The sequence below is a fragment of the Tamandua tetradactyla genome, chromosome 22 (assembly GCF_023851605.1).
Source record: "Tamandua tetradactyla isolate mTamTet1 chromosome 22, mTamTet1.pri, whole genome shotgun sequence".
Classification (NCBI taxonomy): domain Eukaryota; kingdom Metazoa; phylum Chordata; class Mammalia; order Pilosa; family Myrmecophagidae; genus Tamandua; species Tamandua tetradactyla.
Window position 1 is genome coordinate 40,404,093 of NC_135348.1, and position 19,096 is coordinate 40,423,188.

The following is a 19,096-nucleotide window of genomic DNA, read 5'->3' on the forward strand; positions in this document are numbered from 1 at the left end:
TTAGAAGGCAATAAAACATATTAGAAAATATTAATGACCCTCAACACCTTTCACTGAGAGCTACTTTCTACTCGATAAGTACAGAGAAAACAAGCTCAGATGTAGATGCTGGGCAGCAGGTTAAACATACTTATTACCTAAGTGACTTGTTCAGGTACAACAAAACAACTATAATATTGTAAACCTCTAAGGTTAACTGGCAGAATCCAAGAATTTGGAGAACTACAGAGATTATATAACTGATATAAAAAATAATGTAATATGTATATTTAGAGGAAGAAACAATTTTGGCTGGAGGAATGAGAGAAGGCTTCACGAAATGGCTTAGTCTTTTAGGGGGGTCGAAAGACAGGAGCCTTGTCTTCCATATAAAGATCACCGCAGGATCAAAGACAAGACGGTAGAAAGCAGACAGTCTGGTAGGGGAATAGCCAGTATACTCCAGTTTGGTCAACAGGGCAAACGTGGTCAGTGGAGGTGGGAGGAGATAGGTAGGGCTGGAAATATTGATGAGGATCAGAGTAGATGTCTCTTGGTTCTATAAACAATGGGGAATGAATAAAGAGGCCTTAGTAGAGGAATGGCCTGATCAAAAAAAGTGATTTAAGGAAACTAAAATGAGAGCAGTACACTGGATTGATTAAGAGATGGTGAAATTTGAAGTAAGGAGACAATAGGTAGTAACCCAGGTGGAAATTATAAAGAACTGATATAACACATAACAGTGATGTGTCAGGTTGAATTATGTACCCAGAAAACAAATCTATCCATTCATCTCGAATCTTAATCCATTCATGTGGCTGTGAACCCACTGTAAATAGGACCTTTAGATGGTATTTTTAGTTGAGGTGTGTCTCAAGTGAATGAAGTTGGCTCTTAATCCTACACTGAAGAATTTATGAAGAGAAAGCCACATGGAGAAGCAGACACTGGAAATCAACAGAACCTCAGAGAGAGAGGACATTGTCATGTGACAGGAGAGCCAAGGAACCCAATGATTGGTGTCCAGCCAGAATGTACTGACCCCTGCAGGAAGAAAACCAGCTAGCCTCTGCTACTGTGAGCCAGTAAATTTCTGTTGTTTAGACCAAGTAATCATGTGGTATTTTTCAAAGTATCAGGGAAACCAAGAAAAATGGAAATACTACCAGATAGTAAAACACATCTTTTTCCACTGTTCAGTTTCATTGTCAGGTTGTTTTGAATTTAAGTTTTTGAACTTAATTTTATAATTCAAATGGCAAAGAGAAAATGTCATATACTGAAAATACTTTAAAAATGTACTGAGGTTACGTGAGAACAGAAGGGAGCAGAAGCATGGAATACATAAAGCTGCTGTGAATGACTCAAGATGGCTACAATGACCATAGCTCTTGGAGCACCTGGCTTCACAGGGCACCCTAGAGCAGCCCCTTACCTTTAAGGTAACCATGGAGGATATCGTGCTTTATATAGGATTGCCTTGTTCAGCTGCTCATTTCTGGAGAAAGTAACCAAGTTTCTGTCCTCAGCTACATGGTTTAAAAGACAGAACTTGAAAGACGGTAAGATGGCAGTGTAGGAAGGTAGAATTTAGTTTGTCCTCTAGGGCAGCTAGTAAACAGCCATGAACTGTATGGAACAACTGTCTGTGGGACCCTCAGTGACGGGACATACATCATACACCAGTCTGGAGCAGTGGAATGGCTGAGATCCTACCAAGAACTGCAACTGTTCCAAGCCGTGGAGGCTGGCAACCCTTCCCCAAATGCACAGCAGGCTGGTTCCCTGAGGCAAAGAGAAGCACCTCTTTGCCCACAAAGAATTGAGAACAGCTTCCCGGCCCTGCACCATCTTACTCAGCCAACCATCACAGTTGGGGGAGAGATGGGACTGAGAGGGAGAAGTAGTTCAAGAGTGCCATCTGCTGGTAAGCTTCAAGTAGAACGGAATCCCTCCATGAGATCTTTCCTTGGTTTGGCAAGTAATTTTTGACAAAAGGGGACATTCAATGCAAACCCATGCAAATACAAAACCTCAGAAGAGTCAAGGAAATCAACTTACAAAATGACCTTATTAAGATAAACAATTGCTCCAAACATATCAGAAAATGACTACGCACTTGAAGATTTAGGCAGAGATAGCCCAGCCATTCCAGGATGTAAATAATGACATAAAGGAAATCAAGAAGACACACGAGGAACATAAAGAATTTGAAAGAATAGAAAAATAGTGGATCTCACAGAGATGAAAGACACTGTAGACCAAATTAAAAATATACTAGAGACACACAACAACGGATTTGAAGAGACAGAAGAAAAATATGTGAGCTAGAAGACAGGACATTGAACTTGAATGCACAAAAGAACCAACAGCAAGTAAAATGGAAAAAATGGAACTGGATTTCGGGGAAATGATAAAAAAACATGAAGAGTACAAATAAAAGTCATCAGTGTCCCAGAAGGAGAAGAGAAGTGTAAAGGGCTAGGAAGGTTAGTTGATGAGATAATGTAGAAAAACTTCCCAACTCTTACAAAAGACATAAATATGCAAATCAAAGCCCAACAAACCCCAAATAGCATAAATCCAAATAGGCACACTCCAATGCTGAAGAGTTAGCAGAAAGTCCTGAAAACAAGAGAAAAGTGATTCATTACATACAAGGAAAACCACATAAGACTGAGTTCTGATTACTCAGAAGGCATCATGGGGATAAGAAGGCAGGAGTATGATATACTTAAGATCCTGAACGAGAAAGACTTCCAGCCAAAAGTTCTTTATCTAGCCAAACTGTCCTTGAAAATTGAGGAAGGGATTAAAATCTTCTTAGAAAAACAAAGGCTGAGAGAACGTGTCAAAAGAGACCTGCCCTACAAGAAACAGACATTTCAACAATATTAGGAGACTTCCATATACCACTCCCCTTTACAGATAGAACAACCACACAGAAGATCAACAAGGTAATAGAGAAATTAAACAATTCAATAAAAGAATTGGACCTGACATATATTGATTACTACAACCCAAAACACCAGATATATTCTTCTCTAGTGCTCAAGGAACATTATGCAGGATACATCATATGCTGGGGCACAAAACAGGTCTTTATAAAATAAAATTGAAATTATTCAAAGCGCTTTCTCTGAGCACAACGGAATGAAGCTGGAAATTAACTACTACCAAAGAACCAGAAATTTCACAAATATATGGAGATTAAACATTTTTTTTTTTACATGGGCAGACACCAGGAATTGAACCCTTGTCCTCTGGCATGGCAGGCAAGCGTTCTTGCCTGCTGAGCTACCGTGGCCCTAAACAACATCCTCTTAAACAATCGGTGGGTCAAAGAGAAATTGCTAGAGAAGTATCTAATAGGTAAATATCTGGAGATGAATGATAATGAAAATACAAATATCAGAACTTACAGAAGTAACAAAGGCAGTGCTGAGAGGGAAAGTTATTGCCCTAACTGCCTATATTAAAAAAAAAAACAATAAAATGGTGCTGCAATAATGGGATACTCACATGGAAAAATAATGAAATGTGATCCCCACCATAAAGCATCCAAAAAAAATGAGAATGAACAAAAACTGAGGACTTAAACGCTTGTCTGGAGGAACCAGATAAAGAAATGCAAACTAAACCCAAATCAAATAGAAGAAGAGAAATAACAAAGATTAAAGCAGAAACAGACAAACTGGAAAACAAACAAAAAACCAAAAGAAAGAATCAAAAAAAACAAAAGTTGGTCGTGCTGGTTTAAAATTGTGTACCCTAGAAAAGCCATGTTCTTTAATCCTGATTCAATATTGCATAGTAGGATTGTTCTGATTAAGTTGTTTCCATGGAAATGTGACCCAACAAATTGTGGGTGGGACCTTTTGATTAGGTGGTTTCCATTGAGATGCATCTCTGTCCATTCAAGGTGGGGTCCCTTACCCGAGTCCTTAAAGAGGGAAGTGTTTTGGAAAAAGCTTCAGAGCCCTCACAACCAGAGACCTTCGGAGATGAAGAAAGAAAATGTCCCCGGGGAAACTGGTTGAAATGAGAAGCCGAAGACCCCAGCAGGTGCCAGCCACATGCCTTTCCAGCTGACGGAGGTGCTCCGGACCCACCAGCCTTTCTTGAATCAAGGTATATTTCCATGGATGCTTTAGCTTTTTACATCTTTAGAACTGTAAACTTCCAACTTAATAAATTCTCTCTTTAAAAGCCATTCAATTTCTGGTATATTGCATTCCAACAGCTTTAAAAAACCAAAACACTGGTTGAAAAAAATCAATAAAATCAACCCCCTAGCTAGGCTGACAAAGAAAAAAGAAGAGGACAAAAATAAACAGAAACAAATGGGGATGTCATTACTTTGGATCCTAACAAAAATTTTAAAAAATCATAAGATAATCAGAGGCCTGGGGAATAAACTGAAAAGCTCCAAAAGCAAGGGCCATCCAGAATCCAAATTCTCAGCCTGAAGGGAGATTGTGGGGGAAATATCTTAAACTGAATTCATAAGGCTTATTAGATTTCCATCATCAAAAAAAGATCTATCTTGGTCACATGACATTAGAGGTTAATCTTATTTTATGTTCGGGAAGAACACCACACAATGAAAGAATACTGAAAAAGTTCTGTAAAAGTTCCTCTGAGAGACAGAAAACTCTGGAGGTCATTCTTAGAATGGCATTGGGTCAATTTTGTTCTACTCCAGACAGCACATGTGACAGAAGCTATTTTGTACCCAGAAAAGCCATGTTTAAATCCTGATCCAATCTTGTAGGGGCGCCTTTTCTTTTAATCCTGATTCAATACTGAAGGGCAGAAACTTTTCATTAGATTATCTCCACAGAGAAGTGACACACCCAATTATGGATGTGACCTTTTGATTAGATGGAGATGTGACAGCCCATTCAAGGTGAGTCTTAATTAGTCTGCTGAAGTCCTTTAAAATGGGAAACATTTTGAGCAGAAGCAAACACTTAGAGAACAGTTACTTCAGAGACACAAATGTTTGGAGATGCTTGGACTGCCCACAGAGAGAGAAGATGCCTAAACATCGGCAGAGCCCAGCAGATATCATCATGTGCCTTCCCATGAGATGCTAAGCAAGCCTGAACCCAGAGTTGTGTCCCAGAGGAACTGGAGAAGCCCAAAAATGCTTAGAGTAAAGTACAGGCATCAGAAGCTGGAAGCAACTAACCAGAAACAAAGACCAGCAGATGTCAGCCACGTCCCTCCCCAGCTGACAGAGGTATTCTGGATGGCATAAGCCTTTATTGTGGAAAGGTAACCTCTTATTGGTGCCTCAATTTGGATATTTTCACATTCTTAGAACTCTAAACTTGTAACTTATTAAATTCCTTTCTTTACTTTGCAAATATTATCTAGGATTCAGCAACAACATATATTAGTAAAACAAATACTGCTATATGCTAAACTCACAGATATAACTTTCCTTAGATGAACAGTCATCATTATAAATATATCTTCCTCTTATACATACACAACTATAGTTCTTTTCCAGAAATGTTAATAGACTTTGTACCACTTGGTACCATCTTCCCATAGCCAGGATCCATTGGTTTCATTCATCTTGAGGGTAATCCATCCTTCAATTCCAAACACTGATATAATTTCCAGCTCTTCCCTGGTATCTATCTTCAGAAGACAGGAATTCAGTTCTGCATAGGCAGCATGGCTCACTAGCCAGGTTTTGGTTTCACTGGAAAGATAACTGTTTTCAAATTTGATCCTGTGGTCTAAACTAAGATCATAGGGACATTCACTTTAAGAAGACAGAGTACGAATTAGTGAGAGTTTTCTCTTTTGTTCTTCTCTTATAGAAAATAAATTTGCAAGCAAGACACCCACTGTTGACATCAAGAGTGTATACAAGACTCCAAGGCTTCCTGCAATCACTTCCCATAATGCAGACCGGTGATCTTTCCTTTTTCCTCTAACAAACCGTTTTCTTTGCTGGAGATAAGATTTGTGAAATTTCAGTTCCATGTAATTTGTCTGCTGTTGACCTGATATGACCTTGCTCTGGTCAGTCTTGGATATTCTTTGTTTCTTCACTCAAGAAAGGCCAATGAAGTTCAGGGTTTCTTTCTCAACTGGAAAGGCACATCACCATGGCCGACATCTGCTAGCTTTCTCTCCAGGCTTCTTGTTTCATGAAGCTCCCCTGGGGCATTTTCCTTCTTCATCTCCAAAGGTCTCTGGCTGTATGGATCTCCTTAAATTTCCTTTTTAAAAGCCATTCCACTTCTGGTATAGAGCATTCCGGCAGCTTAACAAACTAATACAGCACATAAAATTCAGTGCCAAGCTATTTAAGTACAATGAAGATTTCAGTTCCTATCTGTCAAAGATATGTAACTTCTGCCTGAAATAGTGAATCTACAGAGACATTAATACTGTAAACATCTAAAAGTTAAGAGTATGGTTTGCCTAGGAGAAGGGGTAGGACTTAACTGAGGTGTCAGAGTTGCAAGATGACTCTCAACCGTTAGATTAGAAAAGCATATTGAAGAAGAAGGAATCATTGTCTGAGTTTGGTCCCAATCTACTAAATTCTAGGCAGACTTTCTTGACACAAAGAGGCAAGAAAAATGATCAGCTAAAGGAATACATTAAAATTGAACCAGGATGCAATTTTTAGAATGACAGAAAACTCCAGAGATAACACTTCAAAATAAAAACAACATACAATTTTTGTTAGAAAACAGCAGGTATTCAACTACATTGGATTATCTCAATCCATAAGATTTTGTCATTCACTATACTGGGTAATACTGACAATCTATTTTAGTGTATTTTAATTAGATAGTACTATAGTACATTTTTGTTTGATGATTAAAGACTTGAACAATTAAAAGAGACATTGGATGAAGATTTTATTTTCCTATTTTATCGTTCATGGAAACTTTCTTACCCTGTTAAAAAAAACCAAAACAGATTTTTTTTTGAAAAAATAAATTCCCAAAATACATGAACTATACAAACTAGACAATTTAGATGAAATGGACAAATTCCTAGAAACACTGAAATACCTATACTGACTTGAGAGGAAATAGAGGATCTCACAACAAACTAATTATAAGTAAAGAGATTCAATCAGTGATCAAATATTTTCCTCTGAAGAAAAGCCCAGGGCCAGATGGTTTCACGGGGGAATTTTAGCAAATATTTCAAAAAGAACTAACACTAATCCTGTTCAAACTCTTCCAAAAAACTGAGCAATAAGGAATGCTACCTAACTAATTTTATGAAGCTAACATCACTGTAACACTAAAACCGAATAAAGATGCTACAAGAGAGAAAATAACAGACATTTAATCTCCCTAATGAACATAGATTCAAATTTTCTCAACAACATACTAGCAAATAAATTCCAATGACACATTATGTCATGAAACTGGGGTTTCTATCAGGAAAGCAAGGGTGGTTCAACCCAAGAAAATCAATCACTGTAACACAGCACATCAACAAAATGAAAGGGAAAAATCACTGATCATACTAATTGATGCTGAAAAAGCATTCAACAAAATTCAGCATGCTTTTCTGTTAAAAATATTTCAAAAGGTAGGAACTGAAGCAAACTTCCTCAATGTCATAAAAGGCATATAATGAAAAACCCACAGCCAGCGCCATACTCAACAGTGAAAGATTGAAAGCATTCCCCCTAAGATCGGGAACAAGATGAGGATGCCCACTGTCACTGCTATTATTTAACATTATACTAGAAGTTCTGGTTAGAGTGATCAGGCAGAAGAAAGGAATGAAAAGGAATGGAAGAAGTAAAACCTTCATTATTTGCAGATGACATGATCCTATACTTGGAAAATACTGAAAAATCTATGACAAAGCCACTTGGGCTAATAAATTCAGCAAAGTAGTAGGATACAACATTAATGTACAAAAATCAGTAATGTTTCTATACACAAATAATGACCCACATGAGGAGTAAATTAAGGAAAAAATTCCATTCAAAATAGCAACTAAAAGAATCAAATATTTAGGAATAAGCTTAACGAGATATATGAGGGAACCATATACAGAAAACTACAAAACACTGCTAAGAGAAAGCAAAGAAATCTAAATATGTGGAATGACATTCTGTGGTCATGGATAGGAAGGCTGAATGGCATCAATATGTCAGTTCTATCCAAACTGATCTACAGATTCAAGCAATACCAAACAAACTTCCAACAACCTACTTTAAAGACTTGGAAAACCTTGTTATCAAATTTTGGAAGGGAAAGAGACCCCAAATAGCTAAAGATATCCTAAAAAGAAGAGCAACATAGGAGGACTATCAATTCCTGATGCTAAAGCTAACTATAAAGCCGCAGATGGTACTGGCACAAAGACAGAAGTTTTGACCAATGGAAACGAACTGAGAGAGTGCGTCCACCAAATCTATGGTCAACTGATCTTCAACAAGGCCCCCAAATTCACTGAATTGGGTCAGAATGGTCTTCTGAATAAAAGGGTACGATAGCTAAAAGAATGAAAGAGAACCCTCACTTTATACTCTATACAAAAATTATTTCAAATAGATCAAAGATTCAAATATAAGAGCCAGTATCACAACAACTTAGAAGAAAATATAGGGAAACATCTTCAAGATCTACCAATAGGCAATAGCTTATTAAACATTAGACCCAAAGCACAAGCAGTGGAAGAAAAAATAGATAAATGGGAACTCCTCAGAATCAAAAGCGTCTGCACCTCAAAGGACTTCTGTCAAAAAGGTGAAGAGGCAGCCAATTCAGTGAGAGAAAATATTTGGAAATCACATATAGGATAAAGGTTTGAAATCCTGTGTACATAAAGAAATTATACAACTCAACAACAAAACACAACCCAATCATAAAATGGGCAAAGGATATGAATAGACATTTCCCTGAAGAGCAAATACAAATGGCTAAAAAGCACATGAAGAGATGTTCATCTTTATTAACCATAAAAGAATTGCAAATCAAGATCACAATGAGATATCACCTCACCCTTGCAAAACTGGCTGCTATTAAACAAACTGGAAACTATAAATGTTGGAGAGAATGAGGAGAAACTGGGACACTTATGCACTGCTGTGATAATGTATAATAGCACAGCCACAATAGAAGACAATTTGGTGGTTTCTTGGAAAACCAAATATTGAGTTGCCCCATGATCCAATTACCAGTACTCAGTATATACCCAGAAGAGCTGAAAGCAGTGACACAAACAGACGTTTGCACACCATGTTCATAGTGGCACAATATTCACAGTGGCACTATGTTCAATTGCTGAAAGCTGGAAACAATCCAAGTGCCTATCAACAGATGAGGGCAAAAACAAAATGTGGTATATATACATATGATGTAATATTATACTGCAGTAAGATAAAATGACATCCTGAAGCATATAACAACATGGATGAACCTTGAGGACATAATGCTGAGTGAAATAAGCCAGACACTAAAGGAAAGATTTTGGTATTTGTATGATTCGTATCATATTTGTATGATTTTGCTATTATGACTCCTGTAAAGGTAAACTCAGAAGCTTACAATGTAGTTTGTAGAGAACTGACAGCTACACAGACACTAAAGATGGGTGAACGGTTAGCTAATGAAGTTGAATTTAAATGCAAGGGAACAGATAGAAGTGATGGTAGTTCATTAGTGGGATAACAAGCAACATTGCCATACTGAAGATGGATATGATTGAAAGGGGCTGTATACTTAACAGATAAATATGATTACGGCTAAAACCCATACTAAACTTCGAAATCTCTTCTGTAACTACCTGTTAAGATGTACCCTGAAAATTATTGCTTTTTTAAAATTATTTTTTAGTTTTTGTATGTATGTTATATTTCACAATAAAAAATCATTGAAAAAAATGTACTGAGCAACTAATATGTGCCAGCTAATGAAGCAGAGAGGCATATTCCTGCTCTTTGTGGGAAAAACAGACTGCTAAACAAGTAAACACAGTACAGTGAGAAAAGTACTAATGAGAGATGAAGTATAGTTTGAAGGGAGGGCTGGGAATCAGGAAGAACTTCTCATAGGAAGCAAGCTCTAAACGAGCACCCAAAGAGCAAGCTGTTATTTGCTTAGGTGAAAGGGAATGAGACTCCACTAGAGGGATGCTAGCACCTGGCACAGCTAGAGCCCAGTGTAGCATCAAGACTTTGGCAGATTCTAAGCAGTGGGGAAAGCGGTGATCAGGTTTAGAACAATCACTCTAGCTATGGTGCAGAGAAAAACTGTTGGGAACAAACTAGCGAGAAAAAAGACTAGAGACAGAGAAACCAATTAGAAGGCTGTTTGATTATACTCTAGAAGAAAGATGAGGGTGAAATAGGGTGGAGGCACTGGGGATGGAAATAAGATATAAATGAAACAATTTTCCAAATTAGCTATCTTGACCAATTTAACAACGAAATAAGGCATTCATACTTGAGACGTGAAAAGCTAAGTTTTACTAAGCTTTTAGTAAAATATTTATCCAACATGAAGTATAACTATAAATAACAATCTATTTCACTATATATCATAAAAAACACTAGTATCATTACTTCATAAATGGAAATTCAGAATATGTTTTTGCTTCCTTTCACCAATCCTAAAAATAATTTTATACTTAAAGTGAATTTTTAGAATAATCAGATTTTCTAGCTCTTCTCTACATAATCACAGTTAAATGTAAGTTTAATTGAGTAGGCTTACATGTCCTCCCATGGATATTCCGGTCATTCCCAGAGGTCCATAACCTTCCCTTTCTAGCCAGTGCAAGAGAGCTGCAGATTCTAAAACGAGAGCTCCTCCCATCACAAAAAGGTCAGACACATTTTTTAAGCTGGACCTTCTAGCCTCAAAAAACAAAAGACAGAACAACTTATTTTACATATTACATTTTAATAAATACAAATTTGAAACAGGGAGCCAGAATTCATGCTTTTCTTTTAAAAGACCAGATAACCAAGTAAAATAATGGAATAAATAGTAGAATGATGATAACATTGTTCTATATAATCACCTAAAACCTTTTTTAAAAATGTGTATCTGCTCAATAGCATATAATCTTTATTGTATTTCAACTATTTAAATATCTATTTGGAAGTCTAGAAAAGAAACAATATCTCACGTCTTTGATATCGTATAAAAACTGTAAAAACAAAGTAATATTCCTATTCTGCTAGCTTTTAGTGAAATTATCACTATTGATAAAAGCAAAAACAAATTTATAGATTTCCTCCTTAGAAAAGAATTACTGCACTAGAACTTAAAGCATAAAATTAAAAGAAAAAAAGCAATGTAAAATAATTTATTTAACATAATACAAGGCTCACATATTACTGAAATGTTAAAGATAAATGCTTAGTTTCACAAAATACACAGTTTACAAATATAATAAAATACTGGAAAAATAAGTCTTTATAAAAGTACATGGTTTAATTAAATTTAAATAAAGGCCAATTCAAATGGAGTTTCTGTTTTTAGAGCTAATTTTATATAAAAGTACATTTTCTTGTAATAATTAAACATATCTTTTTAGATCCCAGAATCATCCTTAGTTAGTGATAAAAAATTATAGTTTATTTCTTAGTGATAAACTATTGTCCAAGTCAGAATATATTTTTCAAAATTTAATTCATTTGAAGACATACGCACATAAACAGCTAACAGAAGAAAACCTGCTCAAGTGTTCAAAAATGCATTTTATTATCAATTACTAGATACATATAACAACTATGATGGGCAAGAATCAAGTGCCATAAGGAATGCCCTGTTGTGCAAAACAGAATCCTGACCCCCAAGGATCTTATGTCCACTGTCCAACAATGTCCTTCTCAGAGCTCCAAGTCCAAGAGGACTGTTTTTTTCTGTTCATAGAAACTATGTTATCCTTCATCAAAAAAGATCATACTCACACTTCATCAGAAAAGGGCCCACTTACCCTTATCTTTGTTTTCTATCCTCAAGCCAGTTTTTTATTTGTGATTATATATTCCTCTGACTACATAGGTGGCCTGGAATTAAAGTGTAGAGTTCGGATTCATGGCAGTTTTCTCTTCTACAGAGAAATGTTACTGATGTGAGGCTATCAGACAATAGTTATTTATAATGATGAATCCGTTTTAAATTGTTTAACCACTTTATATCCCTATTGCCTGGAATATTCAAATATTTATTGAATGAACCCAAACTAAACATAATACAGAGACTGTGGAAATGCAAAATATCTGTCTTCACATTTCATAAAGAAACCGTGTCTACATTTTCTATACTATGCATTGCAAGAAAAAAAATAGTAAAGTGTTCAACTTTACAAAGCAAGTAAAATGTACTGAAAGAAAATTTTATCATTTCTTCAAAGTTTCACAAATAATACTTCAAGTCTATTAAAATTTATTACAAAACGCAAAGATATTACAATAAAAATTTAAGCCAACTTTTTTTTTGGGGGGGGGGTGCATGGTCTGGGAATTGAACCCATCTTCCACATGGAATGCAAACATGCTACCACTGAACCACCGTGCACTCAAGACAACATTTTTATGACAGTTTTATAATAGTTTTTTCCCAACATTTAGATATTAAACTTAGAAATGTATAACTGAAAGATATTAAAAAATTTTACTGCTGCTGAAAATCCAGTATAAGGACTACAAACTGAAGTTGATACTATACTTACACTTGATCTTTGGGTTTCCTGCAGCCATGTAAGAGTGTGGGTCAAAGAGAAAGTTTTAAAAAATTAAATATATGTCTTAAAACACATTATCTTAAGCAAAGTAGCTTAAGGGTATTTAAAGACAAAGTATTCAAAGACTTAGTGAAGTAACTACTTTCTAGTTATCTCAATTAGGCTGTTTAGAAATTCTCAGTTTTGTCAACTTATTTTCCTTTTTAAAAGAGCTTTATTGACAAGTAATCACATGCCATATAATTTAAAGGGCACAGTCAAATAATGTTTAAAGTACACAATTAAATGTTTTTAATATAATTACATGGTTGTGCAACCTTCAATTTCATTTAAAAATCGAGTTTATTGGTTTGTTTTTTTAATGTATATAATCATGTTTATTATAGAAGACCTGGAAAATACAGAAAAGCAGATAGAAGAAAAAAATGACTTAATTTACAGATAACTATATTAACATTTTAGTGTATTTCTTTCAGTATTTTTCCTTATACACAGTTTTTGTGGTTTTTTTTGCATAACTTTTACACTACAGTTTTATATCCCATTTTTCCATCATAAATACTTTTTATACATTATTACACATCTTTAAATAATAACTAACAGTTACAACTTACTGAATGCTTACTATTTATTAGTCACTATTCTAGGCAGTATTAAGTATAATTCTCTGAGCAACAACCCAAGATGTTATTCTCATTTATCAATGAAAAAATTGAGGTGCAGAAAGATTAGGTCACACATCCAAAAAAGGTTACTGAGGTATCAAGAGGCAGTGAATAAACACAACTGGTAGCAAAGTATTTCAATACTACAAACCACAGTTTAATTTCTCTATTGAAAGGTATTTAAGTAAATTCTATAAAGCTCTCCAAATATCGTTAAGTTTTCTCTTTTCTTAGTATATATCCTAGAAAAAATTTCCAAGAATAAAAATCACTCTGACAAACATGAGATTTTTCTAGGCTCCTGATGCATATGATAAAATGCTTTTCCAAAGGGTCGAACTGACTTTCAGTCACCTGTAATAAGAGTGTCCACTTCACAACAGCCTCATCAAGGCTATTTCATTTTTTTAAATCTTTGCTGATTGTTACTTTAACTTTACATTTGTTATTACCAGCAAAGCTGAACATTTCTTTATATCTGTGCGTCTGTTCTGCTTTGTTTCTTCTTCTGTGAACAGTCTGACGTCATCTTGAAAATAAGTTAAGATCTGTTCTAAACCTCAGCTGATACTGTAAAATGAATATAAAACATGAGTTTCCTTAAAAAGCAAATATGTGACTTATGATCAAAATTCAGCATAACTCTCACTAGAAAGGGAAATACAATTTATATGTGTATACTATCTATATTGGTATTTTAAAAGGCATGAAACAATTTTTACTATTCTTTGTTCTTGCTCCTTTAAGTATATTTTTAACTGATCATTAAATTTCCTGGTTTACAAAAATTGGTTACTATCTATCCTTCCTTTTGATGACTTAATTAATTAATTAATTAACAAAAGGAAAGTTTTTTACATATCACAAAAGGATATAATAAGGGTTTTCTAACAACAAAGAAGCCATTCGGGCTTCTTTAATCATAGGACGGGCCATTAGTGTTCGTCGCCTCCAGTAGTACTAAAGGAAGAAAAGATGATATATTTAAAGAACATAATAACCACATCTGTTAATGTGACAATGTAACAAATTATTTAGAGATTAAGAAGTTATAGTAAAGTCTTACATGATCTCCTGTTCCAGCAAGATGAATACATACAGGTCTATATTTGCTGCTCCATTGTTTTGGCACAATAAATTGGAACCTATTTAAATAAAACACAACAGTTATTTAAAAGGCTTTCAACAAAATTTTTGAAAGTTCATAAGTAAATTATCTGGGAGAAGATTATTCAGAATTTGGAAGTTCAAATTAAAACTGACTGACTCAACTACTTTTTCCTAGAGGCTACAAAAATATTGCAAATTTGTTTTGTGTTAGAGTATATTCAACACAAGATAATTATATAATTTTTTGTAATTATTCTTTACCTAATTCAATACCACAAATGTATAAATGCATAATAAATGTTTCTTATTTTCTGGAGACATTAATGTATATGATTAAGTTTTAAAAAAAACTGTTTAGATAGCTTTTCTTTTTCTTCTTGTAGGAAAAATACTTGGCTGTACATGTTGTGGATGTGTGAGTAAAATGGTTTATGTTATCTTTTTTATTTTTTAACTTGGAAATATATGACAGGATCTGAAATTATTAAAATTTTGATACTGGAGTTTATGAGGTTGAATTATGTATCCCAGGAAAAAAAACCAAACAAACATGTTCATATTCTTAATCTACTCCTATGAGTGTGAGCCCATTGTAAACAGGACGTTTGGAAGATGCTCTTTTTAGCTAAGATGTAGTCCAACTGAATGCGGCTGGGCTTTAATCCTACTACTGAAGGCCTAAGAAGACCAAGCCACATGCAAGAGCAGAAGCTAAAAGTCAACAGAAGCCAGAAGAGACAGAAGATGCTGTCACATATATTGCCATATGATGGAAAAGCCAAGAACTCAAGGATTGCTAGCAGCCAGCCTCAGAACCGTGAGGCAATAAATTCCAACTGTTTATCCAACCCATTGTATGGTATCTGTTTTAGGAGCTAGGAAACTAAGGTCAATCCATGCCACAAAAAATAAACTCAGATAATTTTCTATTTGTCTTTTTTTTTCCTATTTATCTTTTTCCTGTAGTATTTGGCTCTTTCATTTAATGTTTTGTTCTATACGACTTTTAAATTTTCTTGGCAATCGACATTTTAGAATTAATATGGCAGAATATTGCCAAACCATATCCTTAGGCAACATAAAACATAAATCCTGAGCTTACACTGCTTGGGCAGAGGGGACTATAACATTAGTTAACTTTTCTCAGTAAGCTGAACAGAACACAGACAAGTACATTTAGGATGATTTATGATTATTTCTGTTCTGTGCTCTTGGGAACTAACTCAATTTATAATTGTGTAATCAGAGCTAGCAATGTTAACATTTCACTACATTTTGTATTCTCAACACTGCCCTCCTTCTGATATCTTAAAAGATTTGAGGGAAATGAACACATTAAAAACATTTTTCTTCTTTTTTAAATTTTTATTAATAAAACCAATCAACATACAACACGAACATTCTTAATGTATGAACATTTCATACTTGGTGTGCAATCAATGGCTAACAATATCATCACATAGTTTTTTTATCTATGTGATGATCACATAGATAAAAAAAATACTTAATCGGGGAGGATAAGAAGTAAAAAAATTGGGTAAATTGAAATGCTATTGGTCAATGAAAGGGAGGGGCAATGGGTACGGGATGTATGAGCTTTTTCATTGGTTTTTTAAATTTCTTTCTCTGGAGTGATGCAAATGTTCTAAAAATGACTGTGGTAATAAATACACAACTATGTGATGATACTGTGAGCCACTGATTGTATACTTTGGACTATATGTGTGTGAAGATATCTCAATAAAAAAGTTAAAAAAAAAAAAAAAAGAGCAAGGCTTGAGATCAAGGGCTAGGCATATTAACTTGGGAGTCCCTAAAGTTTGAAACAGTATCCATGATCATGATGGTATTCATCACCATGATCATTTCTCAGAACATTCACATCACTCCAGAAAAAGAAGTAAAAAGAAAAAACTCACACATACTATACCCCTTACCTCTCCTTCTCTTTGACCACTAGTATTTCCCTCTACCTAATTTATTTTAACATTTGTTCCCCCTATTATTTATTTATTTTTAATCCATAGTTTTTACTCAGCTGTCCAAACCATTGATAAGAGGAGCACCAGACACAAGGTTTTCACAATCATGCCGTCACACTGTGAAAGCTATACCATTATATAATTATCTTCAAGAAACATGGCTATTGGAACAAAGCTCTACATTTTCAGGCACTTCCCTCCAGCCTCTCTAATACACCTTAAACTAAAAAGGGGATATCTATATAATGCGTTAAGAATAACCTCCAGGATAACCGCTCGACTCTGAAATCTCTCAGCCACTGACACTTTATCATTCCTCTCTTTCCCATTTCAGTCAAGAAGGTTTTCTCAATCCCCTGATGCTGAGGCCCAGCTCATTCTAGGATTTCTGTCCCACGTTGCCAGGGAGGTTTACACCCTGGAGGCATGTCCCACATGGAGAGGGGAAGGGCAGTGAGTTTGCTTGTCATGTTGACTGAGAGAGAGAGGCCACATCTGAGCAACAAAACAGGTTCTCTGGGGGTGACTCTTAGACCTAATTAAAAAAAATTTTTTTCATTAGGAAGCTAGACATCTTTCCTATTATTTGTACTTTCCATTTGTTCTATAGCAATGCATGCAGTGACTTCATTTTTGAAGAACAGCTTTAAGTTAACTGGAATATTTATTACAGTACTAACTGTATTACTGTTAGTACTGTAATAAAATATTCCATCCATCTTGTAGTGTTCATTAATCCAACTGTCTGCCCAAATAGACTCTATTTTATCACAGAGTCTATTTCAACGTCTTCTGGATCAGTTGATTGGACCAGGGATAGAACAAATAAGGGCAATGATATTTGCTCTTTTGGTAATTTGCAATTGGGACAGACCATAGTTAAATTAGGTTGAGCTTTTGGACATGGGCACTCTATGGAGATATAGTAGCAATTTTTTGTCACCTGCATGGTGAAAAAGAACACCAATATACAAAAGCGCAATAAATTTCAAAGCATACTGCAGCAATTAGCTATAGAACAGATTTCAGAGTTTGGTATGGGTTACAGTTTCACAATATTACGTTTTTCCTTCTAGCTGCTCCAAGACACTGGAGATTAAAAGAAATATCAATATAATGATTCAGCAATATATCTTCTCTGTTATAACACCACCTTCTCTTTTGATTTCTCTCCCAATTTTTAGGGATATTTGTGCTTTCTAACTTTCTAAATGTCCATTCTAACTTTTTCATGCTGGAAAGGGCTGTCGAAAATATGGAATAGGGGATAGGACTAATTGATGTTCTGCATAGGCTGTCCCCCTGGGTTTCAACACTTATCTGGCCTAGGAACCCATCTGGAGTTTGTAGGTTTCTGGAAAGTGTAATCAGAGTGCATGGAACCTCTGCAGATTCTCAGTTAGAGCCCTAGGTGTTCTTTACAGTTGGCATGAATGGTTTTAGTTCAAGTTTGGCAAACCATGGTAAAAAAGCAGTATCTGGCTGAAGCTTGCATAAGAGTAGCTTCCACAATAGCCTCTCGACTCTATTTGAACTCTCTCAGCAAATGATACCTTATTTTGTTACAGTTCTTTCCCCTCTTTTGGTCAGGAAGGCATTGTCAATCCCACATGACCAGGGCTAGGCTCATCCCTGGGATTCAGATTCCACACTGCCAGAGAGACTTTCACCACTGGATGTCATGTCCCACAGGAGGCGGGGTTGATGATTTTCCTTGCAGAGTTGGGCTTAGAGAGAGGCCACATCTGAGCAACAAAAGAGATCCCATGGAAGTAACTCTTGGGCATAGCTATAGATAAGCTTAGCTTTTCCACTTTATAAATAAGCTTTACAAAAGCAAATCTCAAGGGAAGATTTGCTTCCCTTGGGAAGTACCTGAAACTGTTGAACTGTATTCCAGGAGCCTTGATTTTTTTTTTTTTAATTTTTATTTTACTTTATTTTTTTAAATACCAAAAAACACAGAGCAAATGCAAACATTCCTATTTTGATCATTCTGTTCTACATATATAATCAGTAATTCACAATATCATCACATAGTTGCATATTCATCATCATAATCATTTCTTGGAACACTTGCATCTATTCAGAAAAAGAAATAAACTGAAAACAGAAAAAGAATTTATACATACCATACCCCTTACCCCTCCCTTTCATTTATCACTAGCATTTCAAACTAAATTTATTTTAACATTTGTTCCCCCTATTATTTATTTTTATTTCATATGTTTTACTCATCTGTTGACGAGGTAGATAAAAGGAGCATCAGACACAAGGTTTCACAATCACACAGTCACATTGTAAAAGCTATATCATTATTCAATCATCATCAAGAAACATGGCTACTGGAACACAGCTCTACATTTTCAGGCAGTTCCATGTAGCCTCTCCACTACATCTTGACTAACAAGGTGATATCTACTTAATGCACAAGAATAACCTCCAGGATAACCTCTCGACTCTGTCTGGAGTCTCTCAGCCATCGACTAGCCTTGATTTTTGAAGATGACTGTACAACTATGTAGTTTTTACAATGTGACTGTGTGATTGTGAAAACCTTGTGTCTGGTGCTCCTTTTATCCAGGGTATGGACAGCTGAGTAAAAAAATTGGGATAAAAAAAATACTTAATGGGGGGGATAAGAAGTAAAAAAAT

At 35.3% G+C, this 19,096-nt stretch overlaps 1 protein-coding gene and 1 pseudogene across 2 annotated transcripts in view; both read right to left on the reverse strand.

Moving 5' to 3' along the window:
- Window positions 1-19,096, reverse strand: part of ABHD18 (abhydrolase domain containing 18) — a 133,710-nt gene that overhangs the window by 23,175 nt on the left and 91,439 nt on the right. Inside the window, exons 6-9 of one of the 2 annotated variants that reach the window (XM_077140067.1) lie at window positions 14,416-14,494; window positions 14,225-14,309; window positions 12,673-12,700; window positions 10,704-10,842 (exon numbers count right to left, since the gene is read on the reverse strand). In XM_077140067.1, the coding sequence (XP_076996182.1) occupies window positions 10,704-10,842; window positions 12,673-12,700; window positions 14,225-14,309; window positions 14,416-14,494 (331 nt within the window). Of the gene's footprint in view, window positions 1-10,703; window positions 10,848-12,672; window positions 14,195-14,224; window positions 14,310-14,415; window positions 14,495-19,096 lie in introns of those variants that run through there. The other variant, XM_077140066.1, reaches the window with a different exon arrangement.
- LOC143665942 (killer cell lectin-like receptor subfamily I member 1) lies at window positions 3,209-7,632 on the reverse strand (annotated as a pseudogene).